The 25,227-nt window shown below is 34.2% G+C and overlaps 1 protein-coding gene across 2 annotated transcripts in view; it reads left to right on the forward strand.

Annotated features, from left to right (window-relative positions):
- Window positions 1-25,227, forward strand: part of LOC150101569 (uncharacterized) — a 288,212-nt gene that overhangs the window by 83,235 nt on the left and 179,750 nt on the right. For both annotated transcript variants that reach the window (XM_090400919.1, XM_090400920.1), the window contains exons 7-8: window positions 1,124-1,348; window positions 14,642-14,721. In XM_090400919.1, the coding sequence (XP_090257045.1) occupies window positions 1,124-1,348; window positions 14,642-14,721 (305 nt within the window). The remainder of the gene's footprint in view (window positions 1-1,123; window positions 1,349-14,641; window positions 14,722-25,227) is intronic.

A 25,227-nucleotide genomic window follows, 5' to 3' on the forward strand; every position in this document is an offset into this window, starting at 1 on the left:
TTTTATCCTTGCAGACAACCTCACCACATGCCTCTCTGGCAGAATCAATCAATGTTTTCTTCAGAGTTTGCCACTGAATCTCCAAGGTTTGATTCCTGTTCTCAAACTCTTTCATTTTTTCTTCAATAACCTTTGTGTATTTTAGTCTACAGTTCACATTCTGAGAGCTGCTCAACTTTTATTCGCTTTAAAACTTTCTTACATGTTATTCTTTTCAATACGAAATTCAATTTAATCCTGCTCAAGACTAAATAGTGATCACTTCAAATTTCAAATCATCTGTACACTGGTGTACTGTACCAGTGTGAAAACATCACTATCAGCAATGACATAGTCAGTGAAACTTTTCTTATTCCTTGCCTCTTCTCTCCATGTGAATTTGTGCACATTTTTATGTTGGAACATTGTGTTAGTAATAACCAGTCCATGTCCTGAGCAGAAATCCAACAGATATTTGCTATTATTATTAGCTTTGCTCTTTATTCCAAATTTTCCCAAAATATTTTTGTATGTCTCACAATCATTTACTACTCTGCTATTTAGATCCCCAACAAGGACCAACTTTTCCTTTTTCATTGTGTGAGTTGTTTTTTCTAAAGCCTCAAAAAAATTCCTCCACTTCTACCTTAGTAGAACCTTCTGTGGGACCATAGGCACAAATAAGTCTCATTGTCCAGTTCCCCATTCTCATATTTGCCCACATTACTGTCTTAAGACTGACTGCCATTCAAGAAGATAATCTAAAAATTTTCATTTTTTAATACATTTTTAAAACCATTTTCCTTTTTTTATTCAAAAATTAATGTTTGTGGATGGTTATTTCAAATATCTGTTGGAGGAAGGAAGCGTTATATTTAAAACTTAAACTCTGAATTCATCTCCTTATCAGTTTCATATCTTGATTTCTATTTTGAAATGTTGTCTTGATTCTAGCCATTTTGAATAATAATATCTAATGACATAACATAAAAAAAAAAAAAAATTAAAAGCTGCTCTCCTGAGCATCCATAAATTGGACATTATATAAGTTTATGTGTTTAGTTGGTTTTCCAGCATCTTGGGGACTAAAGAATTTGATATTTTACATTCTAAAGTTTAATTAATTAATTTTAATTATTTACAGAGATGAGGATAGTAGTGATGAGGAATCATCACCCAAAAAGTCTAAAGAATCTCGTGGGAAAGAATGTGATCCTGACCTTGGTAAGGTTGTTTGTGTTGATTTTGGAGATAAAAGAAAAAAAGAAAGTTGGTATCCTGGTCTTGTTGTGTCAGCAGCTGCTCAAGATACTATTAAAATAAATTCCAAAGAAGATTACCTTGTGAGGTCGTTTAAAGATGGAAAATAGTAAGTTCAAGTTATTGTCATTGCAAAAAATTTACACATAAGCAGAAGACATGATGCAAAAATTAAAATACAAAATAATTTTTATTTTAACTCTTTTCCCTATCACTTCACATAAGCAGAATTTCAGCCCGCTTTCATAACCATTCTCAATGCACATGGGAAAAGAGTTAAAACAAATTATATTAATAATTAAATTAAAGCATTAATTGCAGGAGATGAGCTCCATCTATAAACTATTAGAATCCACAGAAACAAAAAAATAAATAGTACAAAAAGCATTGCAAATAACTTTTCATAACTCGGAAAGCCTCAACACTTGGCTTTCCCAGTTTTGAAAAGTTTGACTGATGGATGTGGACTTCACAGTTTTCTTTATAGTCTTTCTAATAAGAAATAACTTTTGTGTGTACCTTAAGTTTTTTATCCCAGTGGATTCTATGTGTAGTTAATGTAGTGTAATTGGCCAGACCTTCACCTATTAGGCTCCTGGATTAAGATCTAATTTTGATGTTCCTCTAAATGAATCAGAGCAGTCTGTCCATAATAAGAAAGGTCACACCAGCATGGAATTCTTTTAATACCAGGACAGAAAAAGTGGAGGATGTTTATCTTTCAGAGAGTAGAATGAATATAATTTCCGAACCAGGCAGAAAGAAACTTGAAGGAATAACCTTCATAGCACACACCCTTCACATATGGACTGGAAGTTCTAGAAATCCAGGGATAACATATTATTTTACTAACCTCCATGGAGTCACAAGACTCATCAGAAGAGGTCAACACAAACTCTATTGTACCACTCCTTAAACTTATCCACTGTTTACACGTTCATTATCCTCTCAGGCCTCTTTTACTCACCACTCCCCTTTGCAACTTCCAGAGGTGGCTCCTTGTCTTTCCTCCTTCCCCTCATTTTACTATATAAAAAATCTCCTCAGTAGTGTTAAGTTGTTTAAAAATACTTAAGTTTGCAACAGATAGTTGCAAACCCTGTAAAATCTCTTCAGCATTAAGTAGAATTTTATTGTGTGTATACAACTTCCTCTTTCCACTTTCCCAAAACTTGGGTTTTTTCTTGTGCAAACTAGGTAAACCAGAGAATGCATGGTTGAAGCCTTAGTTGTTTGGCATATTCCTAAACAATCATCAGCCATCTTTCCCTTTTAAAAAACTCTTCCTGCAACAAATACTTATCTCTTTGCAGTCCTAAGGATTTAGGACCGTTTTTATTTCAGAAATATTTTGCAGCATATACTAAAATATACAAGGCAAGGCTAAATAGTATTCATTTAATTTCATTATATTTTCCATTCTGTCTGGCATACAGCCAAATAGAATGGCATTCAAAATAAAACATGAGATAAAGAAAATATTATTATTTTTTCTTGTATTATATGTGTTAAATGAGGTTTAAAAAAAAGACAAAAATGTGAAAAATTAGAATTAAAATATGATAAAATAGTAAAAATAAATGAAAGCTTACAATCTAAATTTCTACTTATTTAACCTGTGAGAAATCTTAGTCTTTTTATGTAAACAGATCATCTGAAGATGTAAAGGTTATAGAAATTTCTGTAGAGAGCAAATATATTATTTATGTGTAGTTTACTTTTACAGTGTGATAGGAATTTCTATAGGGAAAATCTGCTAAGGGAAAGATTCTTTGTTGATATATGAATAAAACTTGCTTTACAGTGTAGGGAAAAAAAAGCTGAAAGTAATGTAACGTATTCAGTTGACAAGAAGTAACAAAACTAAATTACGATGAATGAATTTGTTTTTGTACCTTAGATTTTTGGTATATAAAACGATTTTATAAGTACTATAAACAGAATCAGAAATGATCAAGGTAACATGAAAACTGAAGATATTCTAGATTTCTGGAGTAATTACTTTGAAAGATTGCTAAATGAAACTAGCTGTGGTAGAAAACACCCAGCAGTAATGCAGTCAGAAATACATATCAGTACTTGAAATGGAGAAAGCCATCAAAAACCTGCAATGTGGAAAGGCAGCTAGGATAGATGATATTCAACTCAAAGTGCTCAGATATGGAGACATAAAAGTTTTACTGTGACCGCACTGTGTAATTCAGAAGGTGGTCAGAGGACCAAATTCCAGATGATTGGAGTAGAGCTCTCATAGTACAAATCATCATCATCATCATATTCCTGCCATGTATACTCAAGAGGTGTACAGGATATGATAGTACTACAGCATTACTAACTTCCTATCTACAATTTTCCTTCAGATCAGTCAGTTATTTGTTTCTATCATCTCAGGCACTTTGTACCATATCAATTCACCTATATCTTGCTCTTCCTCTGGGTCGTTTTCCTATTAACCTGGCATAGAATACTTGTTTTGCTAATCTTTCCTCGCCCATTCTGTTTAAGTGACCCTGAGATTAGCTCTGCTGACAATGTCAAGTTCTTTCCTAATATCCTCGTTTTTAATATGATATTTCCATCTGCTCACTCCTCTCATCTTTCTCAGGACTCTCATATCTGCAATATCTAGACTTTGGTCAAGTGTTTTGCTAATGACACAGCTCTCAGATCCATAAGTTAAAACTAGTTTGAACACTGTCTTGTATGCAGCTAATTTAGTGTTCCAACTAATTTCTCTCTTATTCCATATGTTGATGATGTGCTTGCTATTTGGCCACATGGCCCTGAGACATTGAAAACATTCTTAGCACATTTAAATAGCCAACATCCAAAAATCCACTTTACTATGGAACTGGAAGCCAACAACTGTCTGCCCTTCCTGGATACACTCATCACACGTCTCCCAGATGGTTCCTTATCATTTTCAGTTTTTAGAAAACCCACACATACTTGCACAAACAATCACACCATCATCCTTCTCAACAATATGGCATATTAAAAACGCTAACCCATAGAACGAGAGCAATCTGTTCCAATGACAAGGCTCTTACTGCTGAACTGACCCACTTACGTCACACCTTCTTGGCCAACGGCTACAATCCACATAAAATAAACAAAATACTAAACACTCCTAAGAAACCCCTCCCACCATCCACCACAGAGAACTACAACAAAACAGTCACCATCCCTTACATTAAATGCACATCCGAAAAGATCTCAAGAATTCTCAATAAACATAAACTACGCACTACATTCAGACCATGTAGCAAATTAGCCACCCTCATCTGCTCACCCAAGGACAGCATTCCTCCTTTATCACATCCAGGAGTCTACCAAGTACCCTGCTCATGCAATCAAGCCTACTACGGTCAAACAGGAAGAACTGTGAATATCCGCATCAGCGAACATAAACGATACGTCCGGAATTATCATTATGGGAAGTCGGGCCTAGCAGACCATGCTCTGGATACCCCTGCACACAGGATCAACTGGAAAAACACAAAAGTACTACACAGAAACCCTAAAACACACTCCAAATCTCAACAAATATGGCTGTATTAACTTGCCGAAGATCTGGGAGACAGTCATATTAAGAAAAAACTAGCACTTTTCTAGGACTCTAGTAATATATGATAGCTTTTTTTTTTTTTTTTTTTTTTTTTTTTTTTTTTTTTTTTTTTTCAGATAGAGGGTGCCAAAATCAGGACTTTAGTCTTTGTGTTGCTGCTACAATTTTGTTTAAGTATACCATGTTGTTTTAGTCTCACGTATTGTGACAAACAATGTTTTTGTGCTCTGAAGATGCTGGTTATAATACCAGTGAAATATCAGCATCAAGTTAATAAATTAATTATTTACTTAGTTTCTATGTTCTATTATACTGTTAAAATAATAAACAACATGTTCGACAAACACATAAGTCTGTCCACACTTTTTGATATTTATTTTCTATGTTCATTCCGAAGTCCTCCCATGACCTTTGTTTAGCTAGTTTTACACAGTGTTTAGCTTTCTTACATTTGTCTTTGTATTCTCGAAGAGCACAAGCTGACTTATTTACCAGGAACTTTTGATATGCTTTCTTCTTTTCCTTCACTGCCTCTTTAACTTCCCGTGTTCACCATGGAGTTCTGATTTTTCTATCCTTGCACACAACCTCACCATATGCCTCTCTGGCTGAATCAATCAGTGTTTTCTTCATGACTTGCCACTGAATCTCCAAGGTTTGGTTCCTACTCTCAAACTCTTTCAATTTTTCTTCAAAAATATTTGTGTATTTTAGTCTATAGTTTACATCTGAGAGCTTCTCAACTTTAATTTGCTTTAAAACTTTCTTATGTATTATTCTTTTCAATATGAAATTCAATTTTATCCTGCTCAAGACTAAATGGTGATCACTTCCAATTTCAAATCCTCTGTACACTGGTGTACTGTACCAGTGTGAAAACATCACTATCAACAATAACATAGTCAGTGAGACTTTTCTTATTCCTTGCCTCTTCTCTCCATGTGAATTTGTGCACATTTTTATGTTGGAACATGGTGTTAGTAATAACCAGTCCATGTCCTGAGCAGAAATCCAACAGGTATTTGCCATTATTATTAGCTTTGCTCTTTTCTCCAAATTTTCCCAAAATATTTTTGTATGTCTGACAATCATTTCCTACTCTGCTATTTAGATCCTTAACAAGGACCAACTTTTCCTTTTTCATTGTGTCAGTTGCTTTCTCTAAAGCCTCAGAAAATTCCTCCACTTCTACCTTAGTAGAATCTTTTGTGGGACCATAGGCAGAAATAAATTTCATTGTCCAGTTCCCCATTCTGATATTTGCCCACATCACTCTACTTGAGACTGCCTGTCATTCAAGAAGATTAGTCTCGTGTTTAGTGGTGAAGGCTACTCCTTTTCTTTTTCTTGATTATCTTTGCCAGAATATAACATTTTGTATTTATTGCACTTTTTTGTTTCAGTCACTTCTATTATGTCGATCTGGTACTTATCTAATTCCTCGGCTAGCTCCATTTGTTTGCCATTTAGGCTTCTTATGTTGATAGTACCGATCTTTAACTCTGGTGATGTTGATTTGGGGTGTGTTTTCAGATTTGTTCTAGTAACTGAATTTTTGCTGTTTTCACTGGTTCCTTGGCGAAAACAACAGGGCCTTGTTTAACCGAGCAACTCCCCAGCTGGCATGGAATTTTGTCATGTTGTACCATCATTTTGTATTTTGGTTTAAGCCAATAACAGTACAATTTGGTTGGTTAAATCCCAAATTGCAAGCCCATCCTCTTTCATTCAGTATCCTGGTAGATACCCAACACGGTGCACCACCAGAAGGTGAGGATTGGACATTAGGTCAGGAGCCTGGTCGCTTCTCCGCATTCCTTTAAAGGCTATGTGGAGGTCTCCTCTCAGTTATACAGCTTTGATCCTTAAGCACCTCCTACTCATCTATAAAAAAAACTAGTAAAAAATCTATTAAAAAAACTATAAAAGTACTCATCTATAAAAAAAATGGAAATGAAACTATGTGATAATTACAGAGGTATTTCACTAGAGTGTTCCTGGTAATATTTGTGAGGATACTTAAGAAATGGCTTAGAAAAATTGTGGTAAGGAAGCTTGGTGAAGAACAAGCCGTATTTAAGCCAAATAGAGCCTGTCAGGATTAGATTTTCAGTTTTCTACATATAGTTGAGTAATCATGGGAATATAACAAGAATCTGTATTTAAGTTTTGTAGATCTGGAAAAGGCATATGACAAGGTGCCAAGATGAAAGCTGTCCAAAATGTTAGTTATATGGCGTAAATGGAGCACTATATCAAACTGTACTGTTAGAATTGAATGAAGTACAGGAAGTTAGTTTGATGTTAAAAATGCTTTGAGACAAGAGTGCACATTATTTCCACAGTTAATCTCATTTCTTTACTTTGCAAATGATTTTATACTTCAAAATAAATCCATTATAAGTCTCATACTGTTGTAAAAAATTTGATATGAAAATCAGCAATAAAAAAAGAGAAAGACTATAGAACATATAAAACATTTCAGCTATTTAGGCAAAGTTTTTAGTGAAGATGGTAAATTAAATATGGAAATAGACAACAAAATTGGCAAATCTGATCTGGTAGGAAGTCCATTGAATAAATTTACATGGAATAAGAGAGAAATAAGTCAAAACAATAAACTAGCTATATACAAAACATTGTTTAACCTAATTTTAGCCTATATATCTGAGTGCGGGGTGCTTAAGGGTCAAAGCTGTATAACTTAGAGGAGACCTCCACATAGCCTTTAAAGGAATGCGGAGAACCGACCAGGGCTTCTGACCTAATGTCCAATCCTCACCTTCTCGTGGTGCACCCTGTTGGGTATCTACTTGAATACTGAACAGACGAGGATGGCTTGGCAATTTGGGATTTAGCTGACCAAATTGTATTCTTAATTGGTTAAACCAAAATATAGAATGATGGTACAACATGACAAAATTTCATGCCGGCTGGGGCGTCGCCCGGTTAAACAAGGCCTCCATTGTTTTGGTCAGGGAACCAGGGTGAACAGCGAAAAGTCAGCTACTGGAACAAATCTGAAAATAAACCCCAACTCAACATCACCAGAGTTAAAGATCGGTACTATCAATGTAAGAAGCCTGAATGGCAAAGAAATGGAGCTAGCTGAGGAATTAGATAAGTACCAGATTGACTGGTGATTGAAACAAAAAAGACCAAAACTGGTGAGATCTTTCTGAGCAATAAATTCAAAATGTTATATTCAGGCAATGACAATCAAGGAAAAGGAGGAGTAGCCATAGTATTCAACACAAAATACGAGGCTAATCTTCTGGAATGGCAGGCAGTCTCAAGTAGAGTAATGTGGACAAATATGAGAATGGGGAGCTGGACAATGAGACTTATTTGTGCCTATGGTCCCACAGAAGGTTCTACTAAGGTAGAAGTGGAGGAATTTTTTGAGGCTTTAGAAAAAGCAACTGACACAATGAAAAATGAAAAGTTGGTCCTTGTTGGGGATCTAAATAGCAGAGTAGGAAATGATTGTGAGACATACAAAAATATTTTGGGATAATTTGGAGAAAACAGCGAAGCTAATAATAATGGCAAATATCTGTTGGATTTCTGCTCAGGACATGGACTGGTTATTACTAACACCATGTTCCAACATAAAAATGTGCACAAATTCACATGGAGAGAAGAAGCTAGGAATAAGAAAAGTCTCATTGACTATGTTATTGTTGATAGATAGTGATGTTTTCTCCCTGGTGCCGGACACCAGAGTGTACAGAGGATTTGAAATTGGAAGCGATCACTATTTAGTCTTGAGCAGGATAAAATTGAATTTCATATTGAAAAGAATAACATGCAAGAAAGTTTTAAAGCGAATAAAAGTTGAGCAGCTCTCAGATGTGAACTGTAGACTAAAATGCACAAAGATTATTGAAGAAAAAATGAAAGAGTTTGAGAACAGGAACCAAACCTTGGAGATTCAATGGCAAGCCTTCAAGAAAACACTGATTGATTCAGCAAGAGAGGCATGTGGTGAGGTTGTCTGCAAGGATAGAAAAATCAGAACTCCCTGGTGGACACAGGAAGTTAAAGAGGCAGTGAAGGAAAAGAAGAAAGCATATCAAAAGTTCCTCTCAAATAAGTCAGCTTGTGCTCTTAGAGAATATAGAGACAAATGCAAGAATGCTAAACACTGTGTAAAACTAGCTAAACAAAAGTCATGGGAGGACTTTGGCAAGAATATAGAAAATAAATATCAAGAAGGTGGCAAAATATTCTGGAGGTTGTTGAAGAAGCTTAGGAATTTAGGAAAGAGTGCTGTAAAAGGAGTTAGAGATGATAAAGGTGACATGAAAACTGGAATAAAAGATATCCTTGAAGTATGGAGAAATTACTTTGAAAAACTGCTAAATGAAACAAGCAGTGATGACAGCACAGTGGTAAAAAACACTGACCAGGCATGCAGTCAGGAATACATATCCATACTTGAAGTAGAAAAAGCTACCAAAGGCTTGAAATGTGGAAAGGCAGCAGGAGTAGATGATATTCGACCAGAAATGCTGAAGTATGGTGGTATAAGAGTCTTACAGTGGCTGCACTGCATAGTTCAGAAAGACTGGACAGAGGGACGAATTCCCGATGATTGGAGTAGAGCTCTCATAGTACCCATATATAAAAAGGGAAATAAAACTGCATGTGAGAATTACAGAGGTATTTCCCTACTGAGTGTTCCTGGCAAGATCTATGCAAGTATACTTGAGAAACGGTTGAGAAGAATTGTGGAAGAAAAGCTTGGTGAAGAACAAGCTGGATTCAGCCAAACAGATGCTGTCAGGATCAGATCTTCACTTTACGACAAATAGTCGAGAAAGCATGGGAATATAATAAAGATCTGTATTTAAGTTTTGTTGATCTGGAAAAGGCATATGACAAGGTGCCAAGAGAGAAGCTATTCAATATGCTGCAGTTATGTGGTGTGAATGGGGCATTATATCAAGCAATACTTAGTCTTTATTTGAATTGTAAGTCAGCAGTTAGAATTTAAGGAAGTACAGGAAGATGGTTTAATGTTAAATCTGGTGTGAGACAAGGATGTACATTATCCCCTCTGTTATTCATTATCTATATGGATCACATTATGAAGGAAGGTGGTATTAAACATGATATCAAAATTGGAGATGTTAATGTCAGCTCTTTGCTTTATGCGGATGATGTTATACTTCTAAATAAATCTGCTACAAGTCTGCAAGATTCTCTGACTAAATTGAATAGCTGTTGTAATAGATATGGTATGAAGGTCAGCAATAAAAAGACAAAGACAATGAAAATAGGCAGAATTGTTGAAAATGTCAACTGCGTTGTGAACGGAGAACCTGTGAAACAAGTAAAACATTTCAGCTATTTAGGCACGATTTTTACTGAAGATGGTAAATTAAATATAGAAATAGACAACAGAATCAGCAAGGCTGGTATGGTGGGAAGTCAATTGAATAAATTCATATAGAATAAGAGAGAAATTAGTGGGAACACTAAATTAGCTGTATACAGGACAGTGTTCAAACCAGTTTTAACTTATGGATCTGCGAGCTGGGTCAGAAGTAAAACACTTGACCAAAGACTAGAGACCACAGATATGAGAGTCCTGAGAAAGATTATAGGCATGAACAGATGGCATCAATGGCAATATCATATTAAAAATGAGGATATTAAGAAAGAACTTGACATTGTGAGCATCCAGGAATGTGTTAGCAGAGCTAATCTCAGGTGGAATGGTCACTTAAACAGAATGGGCGAGGAAAGATTAGCAAAACAAGTGTTCTCTGCCAGATTGGCAGCAAAACGACCCAGAGGAAGACCAAGATATAGGTGGATTGATACAGTACAAAGTGCTTTAGACGATAGAAATATAAGATCTGATAATGTTGGAGTCTTGACAAGTAACAGACAGATTTGGAGGAAAATTGTCGATAGGAAATTAATAATGATGTAATTTTTTTCATGTAGTACTATCATATCCTGTACACCCCTTGAGGGTACATGGCAGGAATTTGATGATGATGATGATGATATCTGAGTGCTTGAGTTAGATAGAAAACACCAGAGAAAAGACTGGAAACCACAGACTGAGAAGGATTAGGGGAGTGAACAGATAGAACCAATGGCAATGCCATATTAAAACTAAGGATATTAAGAAAGAACTTACTATTGTTAACAGAGCTAATCTCAAATGTCATGAGGTGTCACTCTAATGGAATGGAGAAGAAAGTTTAGCAAAACAAGTGTTCTTTGCAGGTTGGATGGAAAAAGAATCTGAGTAAAACCAAGATCCAAGTGGATTGATTCAGTAAAAAGCCTTAGAAGACAGAAGTATAAGATCTGATAATATTGGAGTCTGGATAGATAGAAGATTAATTTTGAAGAAAATTGTCAAATCAGAAATTAATAACGATTTAAATTTTTCATGTAGTACTATCATAATATCCTGTATCCCCCCCCCCCTCGATGGTGCATATTCCAGTATGTACCATCGAGGTACATATTCCAATATGTTGGAATAGTGACAGCAAGGAATTGGAAACAATGACAGTTATTGAAAAAAATGAAAAAAAGGGTATGGGGGGGGGGAGAAATTAAAAGTCTTGTTGTCATGGTACAGTAGGAGCAAATTTATTTGCTCCTACTGTAGTCATTAAGAATTACACTTCATTGGATTTGTAATTATTATGTATTTGGAGAAAGTTTTGCTCACTGAAAGAAAGTTATTTGTCGGCATGTATCTGTGCACCATTGAGGAGAGTGACTGTGAGAATGATAATGATCAGAGAATACTGAATGAAGTTTCTCAGGTGTCGAATCTTAATGAGACAGTCAATAAACATATATGGACGTATATGGACCCAAGGGGATTAAAGTTCATGCATATTCAGCATGTCAGCAATCTATTTGCAACTTAATTTATAGCTGTTATTCTCTTGTGTATGTTTTGTATTTCTCTTTTCATATATTTTCACCTGATGAAGCCTTCTAAGAAGATGAAAGTAATTGTGCTTTCAAATAATTAATAGTTTTATTTTATTTCTAGTAATTAAATTTCTTCATTTATACACACACATAAAAACTATCATGAAAGGAATTCCTTATTTTTTCCCCTTACTCCATATCTTTATCTGTATAAGCATATTAAATTTGTGTAAAGTATTTCAGACATTCATTGAAAATGAGATTATTATTTACAGTTGAACATGCATATATCTGTGTATGTTATATTCAGCAAGAATATTTTGCATTTGTATGCTACTCAGCAAGTTATTTGTATTTAACGAATTATTTTAAATATTTTAAAAAATTGTTTAATAAAGTTACTGAATGAGTAAAGAAATGTGGCCTGTATAATAGCAAGCAGCATTTCATTTTAAGGAATTATTTGGAATTCATGTTTTCTCTAAGGACACTAAAGTATGCTTTTTTAGGAATTTTTTTAATTAGGATGTTTTCACTTATGCATGTCCACAGAAATTTTACATGTATTGATATTTTCTATCATAGTCCAGTATGCTACAAAATATAGAATATTTATTTCAGTATGGAAATATCATGAGTAGACATAATAATTAAAATTATAATAATGGAATAACTCATGTAAAAATATTATTTATTTGTAGAATTTTCGCCTGAGTATCACAGGCATCTTCAGTACATGTATAAAGCTAATTAAACAATAACTGACAATTCCAAAAGGTGCCACCTAAGTACTAATGTCATCATCAATTATCATCATGCTATCAAGGATTTAGGGCCTGTTCCAGCCTTAGAAGTCATCATTGAATCTTTGAAGAGAACGTCCTGGTTTTCTTTTTCCTAAGGCTTGTTTTGGTAATCTTTCTGTTTTCATTCTTTGAACATGTTCAATCCATTTATTATTATATTTTTTCATTTTTTTCTATTACTGATTCCTGGTTTAATTCTTTCATAATTTCTTCATTTCTTTTGTGATCAAACAGAGTATACCTTGCAATTTTTCTCATAAACTTCATTTCAGCTGTTATTAATCTTTGTTTGTCTTTTTGTTTTATTGTCCAGATTTCACTTCCATACATTAGGATTGGTAGGGCTAACGTATTGTATACTTTTAGTCTGGTTTGTTTTTGAACTAGGTTTGATTTAAATATAAAGTTAATTACACCTGTTATTTTCAAGTATTTTGCAACTTTTAGGTTTATATCTTTTTCATTTTCATATGTAATCATACAGCCTAGGTAGTTAAATGAATTCACCTGTTTTAAAATCTTGTTATCTTTACTATTTTAGTTCTTACTGGATCTTGTCCTTTAAAGGCCATAGTTTTTGATTTTTCTGTTGATATTATCATACCATAATCTTCAGGCTATCTCATTTAGATTTAAAATAGCTTTCTGTAAGTTATCTTCAGAATTTGTAATTATTATTTGTTCATCGGCAAAAAAAGGAGAGTGTTTAAGTTCACATTAGGAGAAAGTTTAATACCTTCATGGAAAATTTTAGTATTATTTCATTTAGGTAAATATTGAAAAGAGTTGCTGAGAGGGGGACATCCCTGTCGGACTACTTGGTTTATCTCTCTCTCGTATATGATAGCTCATGATTTAATCTTATTTGTATCTGATTATTTTCATATATACTTATCATAGCTTTTAGGATATTATTTGATATTTGTCTTTCTTTTAATATGTTAAATAAAATGCTTCTTTTAACTTTATCAAATGCTTTTTCAAAATCAATAAAGTAATATGTGTTTCTAAATTGTATTCTCTTCTTTTTTCTATGATTAATTTTAGGCAAAAGGCTGGGTCTATATAAGTAGCTAATGTAAGATAACTAAAAGAGGTCAATAAATTTTCTAACTTATTAAAAAAAAGTATATATTTATATATATATACACAATTAAAAAAAGTTAGGAAAGATTAGCCGATTTATAAAGTACTACTCCCACAAAGGGGGATAGACATAAACCATTGGATGTTTTAAGTTAGGATAGTGGAGTAAAGTTTCACATGTTTCTTTATAAAGCCGTTCAATAAGGAACTGACTTTTGTGAAGGACTCTTGTCTTGTTCCAGTGAACTCCATGTCTAGTATTGATAGCATGTTCTGAAGTCCAGACTGTTTAGGTTCAAGATATTGAATATAAGACTTGTGTTCTTCTAGACGAATAGAGGCAGATCTTCCTGTTTGTCCAAAATAAGATAATCCACAAGAGCAAGGAATCTGGTAGACACCTGGATAACTGAGATGTGGAAGTTGGTCCTTTGGAGAAGTGAAATATCTTATTTCGGACAAACAGGAAGATCTTCCTCTATTCATCTAGAAGAACACCAGTCTTATATTCAATATCTTGAACCTGAACAGTCTGGACTTGCAGAACATGCCATCAATACTAGACATAGAGTTCATTGGAACAAGACAAGAGTCCTTCACAAAAGTCGGTTCCTTATGGAACAGCTTTATAAAGAAACATGTGAAACTTTACTCCACTCTCCTAACTTAAACAGATCTGATGGTGGGAGATAGTACTTTATAAATCAGCTAATCTTTCCTAACTTTTTTAATTGTGTGTGTGTATATGTATGTGTATATATATATATATATATATATATTTATTTATTTTTTTTTTAATAAGTTAGAAATTTATCGACCTTTTTTAGTTATCTTACATTAGCTACTTAGATGGCACCTTTTGGAATTGTCAGTAATTATTTAATTGGCTTTATACATGTACTGAAGATGCCTGTGATACTCGGATGAAAATTCTACTAATAAATAATATTTTTACATGAGTTATTCCGTTATTATAATTTTAATTATTAGAATATTTATTAGGATTCATGTTTTTTGTGTTGTTTAGTTATCAGGTTCCAAAAAAAGAAGCCAGAGAATTTACTAAGGAAATTGCATCAAAGGTAGACAGTAATACATTAAAAACAGGTAAGATTATAACTCTTAGTGATTTAATTAAGCTTAATTTTTAATTTTACTGATTCACACTAATAAATTGTATTTTATGTGGGGTTTAATGATTTACATACTTTTTTGTGATGTTCTTCTCTTCTTCTTGAGTATTCTGCAATTGAGCAGGTTCTTCTCTTAGTAGCAAAAACTTTCCTTCCACTCTCTTCTGTTCTGAGCCTTCTCTTTCAAGGTTGTGTACCTATCTCCATTCGGCATGTTATCTAGCATTGTTTTCCTTACTCTTCCTGTGGGTCTTTTTCTGTCTATTTTTCCTTCGATGGAATCTCTGATGATTCCATTCCCTCTCAGAATATGTCCAATCTAGTTTCTCTTTCTTCTTTTTATCCTCCTTAACAGACTTCTTTCTTCTTCTACTCTTTTTTAAGATCTCTTCATTAGTTATTTTATCTGTCCATTTGATTTTTTTCATCCTTCTCCAAATCCACATCTCAAAGTGTTCCAAAATCTTAATTTCTTCTTTCTTCAATATCCAAGTTTCAGATGCATAGAGGGCAACACTCTACACATAACATTTTATTAGTCTTTTCTTTAGGTTGCTATCCATTTTACTTCTGAATAAAATCCATTTTCTATTAAAGGCATCTCTTCCCATCGCTGTTTTTATGTCACTTTTACATCTTACATCTGCTAATAACACTTCCTAGATATTTAAACATCTTTACTTGATTCAATTTTTTCCCATTTATTCTGATATCCATATTTGCCTCTTTCCTTGCTATTTTCATTAACTTTGTTTTTCTTATGTTAATTTTCATTTCATAATTGATACAGGATTCCAGTAATCTGTTTAACAGATGTTGGAGTCCTGTTTCAGTATTTGATAATAATGCCTTGTCATCTGCATATCTTTTTGCAAATATCTGTCTACCTCCAATATTTATTATTTCTTCCGGATTCTCCAGTGCTTCTTTTAACATTGCTTCGGAATACATGTTAAACAAAATTGGTGACAGAGAACAGTCCTTATCTTACTTCTCGTGCAATGATACCTAGTTCTGTTGTACCATGTATATCTCTCACCATGGCAGTTTGTCCCATATATAGTGAAATAGCCTTCTGTCTTTCCAATTTATACCAATCTTTTCCATTACTTCCACCATATTATCCCATTTTACAAAGTCAAAAGCTTTTTCGAAATCTATATAATGGATATTAACTTCTTTATTCACTTCCAAACTTCTTTCATTTACTATTCTTAACAGTCCAATCGCATCTCTTGTTCCCCTACCCTTCCTGAGACCAAACTGATCTTCTCCAAGAAATTCTTCCACTTTAGATGCAATTCTTTGTGTTAAGATTCTCATAAGTATTTTTGATGTATGGGAAATGAGACTTATTGTTCTGAAATCCTTGCAGTTCACTGCATTACTTTTCTTTGGTATAGGTATAAATATTAAGGTCATAAAATCTTTTGGTAATTCTCCTTTGTTATAAATTAAATTTATTATTTTGGTTATTTCTTCAGTTCCTTTCTTCTGAAGTTGTTTCAGGAAGTCTGCAGGTATTTCATCTATTCCTTCTGTCTTTCCACATTTTAGTTCTTTAATGGCCATTTCTACTTCTGTCTTGAAAATCTCTGGGCCTAGATCATCTTTATTTACCTTCTTTATATCTTCTAATGGCAACTCATTTGGTCTATTTTCTTTGTCATATAGATCTTCAATGTTTTCCTTCCATCTCATTAGGATTTTATCTTCTTCATTTATAATTTCTCCTTTCTTATTTTCTATGCCTCTAGCTCAAATTCCATTTCTCTTGTGATTTATGCTTCTTGCTTTTTCATACAAAAGATCATACCTTCCCACTCTCTCATAATTTTCCATTTCTTCACATTGTTTTATAAGCCAATTTTCTCTACTTTCTGCTTTCCTTCTCAATTTGTCATTCAGGGTTCTATATTGTATTTTCCCTTCTGGGTTGTCTTTATTTTTCCATTATCTTCTTTCTTCCATTAGTGAAATTATCTCATTAGTTATCCAAGGTTTTTTTATTCTTTTAGCTTCTTATATATCCAATTTCTTTTTCTGCAATCTTCTTTATTTTCTCTTTAACTTGTTCCCATTTCTTTTCTGAATCTTCAGTTTTGACAAAATTTGTTTCCTTTAATTCTTTCTCCAATCTATTTCCAAATTGCTTGGTAGTGTTTAAATTTCTCTAAGTTCCATTTTTTCCTTTTCATTGCTTCTTTTATTTTCTTTAGTTTCACATTTATTTCTATGAACAGTAGGTTGTGGTCAGAGTAAATATCAGCTCCAGGATACATGCATGCATTTTTTATACTATTCTTGTATCTTTGCTTTACTATAATGTAATCAATTTGATACCTTTCCTTATCTCCTGGTTTTTTCCATGTGTATAGTCTTCTCTTAGATTTTTTTAAAACCAGTATTCGTAATTATTAGCTTATTTTCTTTACAGAATTCCACTAACCTTTTTCCTCTCTCATTTCTGTTACCTAATCTGTATCTTCCTACTACACTCCCATCCTCTTCTTCTCCCACAACTCCATTCCAGTCTTCCATTATAATCATATAGGCTTTTCTTTTTTCTTTCTTTAGTTCTTGTAATTGCATGTACATTTGCTCTTTTTCCTCATCCGAATGGTCACTTGTTGGCATATATACCTGCATTATTGTTATGTCCACAGGTTCAGCCTTCAATTTTACCACCATAATCCTGTCATTCAGACATTTTATGCTAATGATGCTCTTTGCTGTTCTTTTATTAAAAACAAGTGCAACTCCTTTTTCCTTTTTATCTCCACCTGAGTAAATTACTCTTACTTTGTTAAAGGTTTGTGATGTTAAATCCATAAAAATGTTTCATTCTCTTTTCAAATAGAATTGATAAAATTGATCATTTTATAAAATCTTAAGTTATGTATAGAAAATAAATTTTTATTAATTGTATTTTTGATTAAATCAGCTTAAGTTGTTGTTGAACATATGGAAGGTCCATGCATTCTAAGATCAAAGGTAGAATGTGCACTAAACTCAGCTAAAAATGGTAAAGCCCTAGGATCAGATAGAAAATATCAACAGAAATAGTAAAGTTATTAGCAGGTGACAACATTAACATATTAGTAAAGCTATTTAATAAGATCTACGATACAGGCATAATCCCTCAAGACTGGTTACAGTCGAACTTCATCATGCTACCTAAAAAAGTAAATGCAAAAACTTTTAATGACTATAGAATGATCAGCCTAATGAGTCACATTCTCAAAATGTTTCTGAAAATAATTCAAAAAAGAATATGCAGAAAAAGTGAAGACACTATCAGTGATACCTAATTCGGCTTGGGAACAAGGGAGGCCCTTTTCTCTTCTCAGATCTTATTTCAAAAATGAATTGACCAAAACAAGGTAATATTCATTTGCTTCATCGACTTCGAGAAAGCATTTGACAAAGTCCAACATGCTAAAATGATTGTACTATTAAAAATAATTTGATTAGATGGTAAAGACATCAGGATCATTGAAAACTTATATTGGAACCAAATGTCATCTGTTCAAGTTGATGACATTATTACAGACTCCATTAACATCAAATGAGGAGTAAGGCAAGGATGTGTGCTGTCACCTCTTCTTTTTAACATCTACTCAGAAGCCATATTTCAAAAAGTCTTGGAAGGAAGAAAGGAAGGGATTAGTGTAAATGGTGAAATCATCAGTAACATCCGATATGCCGATGATACAGCTCTTCTGGCTAACAATATTCAGGATCTTCAAAATCTTTTGGAAACTAATAAATGAGGAGAGTGAAAAAATGGGATTAAAGATAAATATCACCAAAACTAAATTCATGGTCATAAGTAAGAAACCAATTCTTAATTTAGCACTTTCTTTAAATAGGAAACAAATAGAAAGAGTGGCAAAGTTTAAATATCTCGGATGCTTGTTAAATGAAGATTGCAATCCAGAAATGGAAATAAAAGTTAGAATTGAAATGGCAAGAAAAAATTTTCTCTTGATGAAATCAACGTTTAAACTTAGAGCTTAGAGTACGCATGGTTAAATGCTATGTATGGTCTGTACTGCTGTACTGTGCAGAAACTTGGACCTTAAAAACAACATCAATAAAAAGACTTGAAGCCTTTGAGATGTGGTTATACAGATGAATGTTAAAAATCCCATGGACAGCAAAAACATCCAATCGGGAAGTACTGGAACAAATGGGGAAATCACGTGAACTTATAGATACCATAAAAAGAAGGAAAACTGCATATCTTGGTTGCCTACTTCGTAATGAAAAATATAAGATACTTCAATTGATTATAAAAGGGAAGATAAATGGAAGAAGAGGACAAGGAAGATGAAGAAAATCTTGGCTGGCAGGCATCAGACAGTGGACTGGTATGAACTCTTAGAGACTGTTCAGAGTAGCTGAGAATCGCTCAAAATTTGCCAAGGTGGTCGCCGAAGTCTGATAGGAGATGGCACTCAAAGAAGAAGTTGTTGTTGTTGATTGTTTTTCCAGTTATTTTGCTTTCCATTTATTTTATTTCCCTCTTCATTCAAACATTCCTGTGATTTTTTTTTTTTTTAAATAACGAAACCTGTGGTGAGATCATAATTAAAAGAAACACATGTATTAACTAACCACAGTGAAAATTTAATGTAAATATTTCATCCTAAGTATCTTAGCACATCATCAGTACAAGTTTAAACAATAATTGGAATAACATACAGTTAGCTGCATGATTACAATAGAATATCATTAAACATGCGTAACGTGTTACAGAAGTAAAAAAAAAAAAAAATTATTATTTTAAACAATTTTGTATGTCAATTTCCCATACTTTATGAATTGTAAGAATGTCATTGCGGTTTAAATTTGGTCTGTGTAGCAGGGCTTCAGCACTTTCTTTATATGAATGTTCATGTTTATATAAAGATCTATTTAAAAGTTTAGACTTTTCCAAATGGATCCTACAGCTTGGATTTTCAATTCCATGTTGAGAGAGGCCAGATTTCTGTGGTTTAAAAAGATGAATGTGGTCTTGATATTCCCAGATGTGTTTCTGAACAGACCTGCCTGTCTATCCAAAGTAAGACAATTTGCATGAACATGGAATCTTATAAATGCCAGGTAACAAGTTGTAAATTTGGTTGATAGGTTTGTAAGTAGTGGCAAAATTGTATTTCTTCATAATTTTACAAAGACGTTCGGAGATGCCTTTGACGTAAGGTTTGGGAATCCTATGGACTTCTTATTGTTTGGTTTGATGTGTGGGAAAGTGACTGATGATTTTTTGAGTTGTTTTTGGATTATATCCATTTAGGATGGCTGTATTTTTGATTACTTCTAATTCTTGGTTTAGAGATTCTTTAGAGGAGCAGAATTTGTGTACCCTGGAAACTATCATCATCATCATCATCAAATTCCTGCCATGTACCCCCAAGGGGTGTACAGGATATTGATAGTACTACATGAAAAAATTATATCATTACTAACTTCCTATCTACAATTTTCCTCCAAATCAGTCTGTTACTTGTCAAGACTCCAACATTATCAGATCTTATATTTCTCTCGTCTAAGGCACATTGTACCTTATCAATCCACCTATATCTTGGTCTTCCTCTGGGTCGTTTTCCTGCCAACCTGGCAGAGAACACTTGTTTTGCTAATCTTTCCTTGCCCATTCTGTTTAGGTGACCATACCACCTGAGATTAGCTCTGCTAACGCATTCCTTGATGCAGACAATGTCAAGTTCTTTCCTAATATCCTCATTTTTAATATGATATTGCCATTGATGCCATCTGTTCACGCCTCTAATCTTTCTCAGGACTCTCATATCTGCGGTCTCTAGTCTTTGGTCAAGTGTTTTACTTCTGACCCAGCTCTCAGATCCATAAGTTAAAACTGGTTTGAACACTGTCTTTTATACAGCTAATTTAGTGTTCCCATTAATTTCTCTCTTATTCCATATGAATTTATTCAACTGACTTCCCGCCATACCAGCATTGCTGATTCTGTTGTCTATTTCCATATTTAATTTACCATCTTCGGTAAAAATCGTGCCTAAGTAGCTGAAATGTTTTACCTGTTCTATAAGTTCTCCATTCACAATGCAGTTGATATTTTCAATGTTTCTGCCTATTTTCATTGTCTTTGTCTTTTTATTGCTGACCTTCATACCATATCTATTACAGCAGCCATTCAATTTAGTCAGAGAATCTTGCAGACTTGTAGCGGATTTATTTAGAAGTATAACATCATCTGCATAAAGCAAAGAGCTGATATTAACATCTCCAATTTTGATATCATGTTTAATACCACTTTCCTTCATAATGTGATCCATATAGATAATGAATAACAGAGGGGATAATGTACATCCATGTCTCACACCAGATTTAACATTAAACCATCTTCCTGTACTTCCTTCAGTTCTAACTGCTGACTTACAACTCAAATAAAGACTAAGTATTGCTTGATATAATGCCCCATTAACACCATATAACTGCAGCGTATTGAATAGCTTCTCTCTTGGTACCTTCTCATATGCCTTTTCCAAATCGGCAAAACTTAAATACAGATCTTTGTTATATTCCCATGCTTTCTCGACTGTTTGTCGTAAAGTGAAGATCTGATCCTGACAGCCTCTGTTTGGCCTGAATCCAGCTTGTTCTTCACCGAGCTTTTCTTCCAGAATTCTTCTCAACCGTTTCTCAAGTATACTTGCATAGATTTTGCCAGGAACACTCAGTAGGGAAATACCTCTGTAATTCTCACATTCAGTTTTATTTCCCTTTTTATATATGGGTACTATGAGAGCTCTACTCCAATCATAGGGAATTCATCTCTCTGTCCAGGCTTTCTGAACTATGCAGTGCAGCCACTGTAAGACTTATACCACCATACTTCAACATTTCTGGTCGAATATCATCTACTCCAGCTGCCTTTCCACATTTCAAGCCTTTGATGGCTTTTTCTACTTCAAGTATGGATATGTATTCCTGACAGCATGCCTGGTCATTGTTTTTTACCACTGTGCTGTCATCACTGCTTGCTTCATTTAGCAGTTTTTCAAAGTAATTACTCCATACTACAAGGATATCTTTTATTCCAGTTTTCATGTCACCTTTATCATCTCTAACTCCTTTTACAGCACTCTTTCCTCCATTCCTAAGCTTCTTTATCAACCTCCAGAATATTCTGCCACCTTCTTGATATTTATTTTCTATACTCTTGCCAAAGTCCTCCCATGAATTTTGTTTAGCTAGTTTTACACAGTGTTTAGCATTCTTGCATTTGTCTCTATATTCTCTAAGAGCACAAGCTGACTTATTTGACAGGAACTTTTGATATGCTCTCTTCTTTTCCTTCACTGCCTCTTTAACTTCCTGTGTCCACCAGGGAGTTCTGATTTTTCTATCCTTGCAGACAACCTCACCACATGCCTCTCTTGCTGAATCAATCAGTGTTTTCTTGAAGGCTTGCCATTGAATCTCCAAGGTTTGGTTCCTGTTCTCAAACTCTTTCATTTTTTCTTCAATAACCTTTGTGTATTTTAGTCTACAGTTCACATCTGAGAGCTGCTCAACTTTTATTCGCTTTAAAACAATCTTACATGTTATTCTTTTCAATATGAAATTCAATTTTATCCTGCTCAAGACTAAATAATGATCACTTCCAATTTCAAATCCTCTGTACACTCTGGTGTCCTGCACCAGGGAGAAAACATCACTATCAACAATAACATAGTCAATGAGACTTTTCTTATTCCTAGCCTCTTCTCTCCATGTGAATTTGTGCACATTTTTATGTTGGAACATAGTGTTAGTAATAACCAGTCCATGTCCTGAGCAGAAATCCAACAGATATTTGCCATTATTATTAGCTTTGCTCTTTTCTCCAAATTTTCCCAAAATATTTTTGTGTGTCTGACAATCATTTCCTACTCTGCTATTTAGATCCCCAACAAGGACCAACTTTTCCTTTTTCATTGTGTGAGTTGTTTTTTCTAAAGCCTCAAAAAAATTCCTCCACTTCTACCTTAGTAGAACCTTCTGTGGGACCATAGGCACAAATAAGTCTCATTGTCCAGTTCCCCATTCTCATATTTGCCCACATTACTCTACTTGAGACTGCCTGCCATTCCAGAAGATTAGCCTCGTATTTTGTGTTGAATACTATGGCTACTCCTTCTTTTCCTTGATTATCATTGCCTGAATATAACATTTTGTATTTATTGCTCAGAAAGATCTCACCAGTTTTGGTCTTTTTTGTTTCAGTCACCCCTATTATATCGATCTGGTACTTATCTAATTCCTCAGCTAGCTCCATTTCTTTGCCATTCAGGCTTTTTACGTTTATAGTACCAATCTTTAACTCTGGTGATGTTGAGTTGGGGTTTGTTTTCAGATTTGTTCCAGTAGCTGACTTTTCGCTGTTCGCTCTGGTTCCCTGGCGAAAACAACGGGGGCCTTGTTTAACCGGGCGATGCCCCAGCCGGCATGAAATTTTGTCATGTTGTACCATCATTCTATATTTTGGTTTAACCAATAAGAATACAATTTGGTCGGCTAAATCCCAAATTGCCAGCCCATCCTCGTTCGTTCAGTATCCAAGTAGATACCCAACAGGGTGCACCACGAGAAGGTGAGGATTGGACATTAGGTCAGAAGCCCTGGTCGGGTCTCCACATTCCTTTAAAGGCTATGTGGAGGTCTCCTCTCAGTTATACAGCTTTGACCCTTAAGCATCCTCCCCTGGAAACTAGTGATTTAATAATGCCAGATTTCTGAGATGGATGATGAGCGGAAGAATTGTGAATGTAGTGACCTGAGAATGTAGGCTTGTGAAAGACAGAAGTGGCGATTTAACCGTGTTCTTTTCTTTGAATGTGTAAATCCAAAAAGGAGATATCCTGTAAATATTCTTTTTCTAATGTAAAGTTGATGCGATGATGAAGAAGGTTAATTTTATCTAGAAACAGTTGTAATTCATGTTCGGAATGATCCCAGACTGGAAATACATTGTCGACATATCTTAACCAAATTTTTGGTTTGTGTTCAAAAGTGAATATTTTTTCCTCAAGGTGTTCTAGAAACAAGTTTGCTAGGTTTAGTAATAAAGGAGATCCCATTGCTGTTCCTTCTTCTTGCTTGTAAATTTGACCTTTCCAGGTGAAGTAACCTGATGCAATAACAAACTTGAACAATTCAACTATATCAGACAGAAATTTTTGAGTTAGTTTCTATTGTTTCTTTATGGGGAATGTTCATGAAGAGGGAGACGATGTCGAAGCTGATTAATAAGTCAGTTTTTGACAGTTGAATGTCTTTCATTTCTAACAGCAGACGAATTAAATATTCTAGCAAGAGGCCATAAATTTGCGATTTCACTAAAATGTTTCCCATATTTAGACTTCATACATAATATAGAAAGAAACATCAATCATCAATCATCTCTCCAGTATTGAAGCCAACAGACTTCATTTTGAGGTAGCTAAAGTGATGTACAATGCCAAATCTTCAGAATTAAATATCCCACCATCAGAATTGAAAACTATTATATCCTTAAAATGTAATAAAAACATAATCATTACCAGAGCTGATAAAGGAACTACCACTGTGGTTCTTGATACCAATTCATATGAGCGATAAATGAATTTACTTCTTTGAGATCGTAATACTTACGCCAAATTGGATTATGATCCTACAAAACGTCAACTCAGAAAATTAAATAAGTTACTTAATGAAACTTCCTCCTTAGATGAAGAAACAATCAAACAACTTAAGACATACCATGCAAGACCTCCTAGAATTTATGGCTTACCTAAGCTACACAAAACTATTGTTCCACTCAGACCCGTCGTAGACCGTATCAGCAGTCCAACTTACAAGTTATCAAGATTCTTATCTAACCTTCTCCGTCCTCACATAGGCCACTCAGTCTCTTCAATCAAAAATTCTACAGAGTTTCACACAAAAATGAAAGACATTCAACTGTCAAAAAACTGACTTGTTAATCAGCTTCGACATCGTCTCCCTCTTCACGAACATTCCCCATAAGGAAACAATAGAATTACTAACTCAAAAATTTCCCTCTGATATAGTTGAATTGTTCAAGTTTGTTATTGCATCAGGTTACTTCACCTGGAAAGGTCAAATTTACAAGCAAGAAGAAGGAATAGCAATGGGATCTCCTTTATCACCAAACCTAGCAAACTTGTTTCTAGAACACCTTGAGGAAAAAATATTCACTTTTGAATCCAAACCAAAAATTTGGTTAAGATATGTCGACGATGTATTTGCAGTCTGGGATCATCCCGAACATGAATTACAACTGTTTCTAGATAAAATTAACCTTCTTCATCATCGCATCAACTTTACGTTAGAAAAAGAATATCCACAGGGTATCTCCTTTTTGGATTTACACATTCAGAGAAAAGAAGACAGTTCCATCGCCACTTCTGTCTTTTGCAAACCTACATTCTCAGGTCACTACATTCAC

The sequence above is a fragment of the Typopeltis vanoorti genome, chromosome 11 (genome assembly GCF_054136105.1).
Source record: "Typopeltis vanoorti isolate ZY-2024b chromosome 11, IOZ_Tvanoo_1.0, whole genome shotgun sequence".
Lineage (NCBI taxonomy): Eukaryota > Metazoa > Arthropoda > Arachnida > Uropygi > Thelyphonidae > Typopeltis > Typopeltis vanoorti.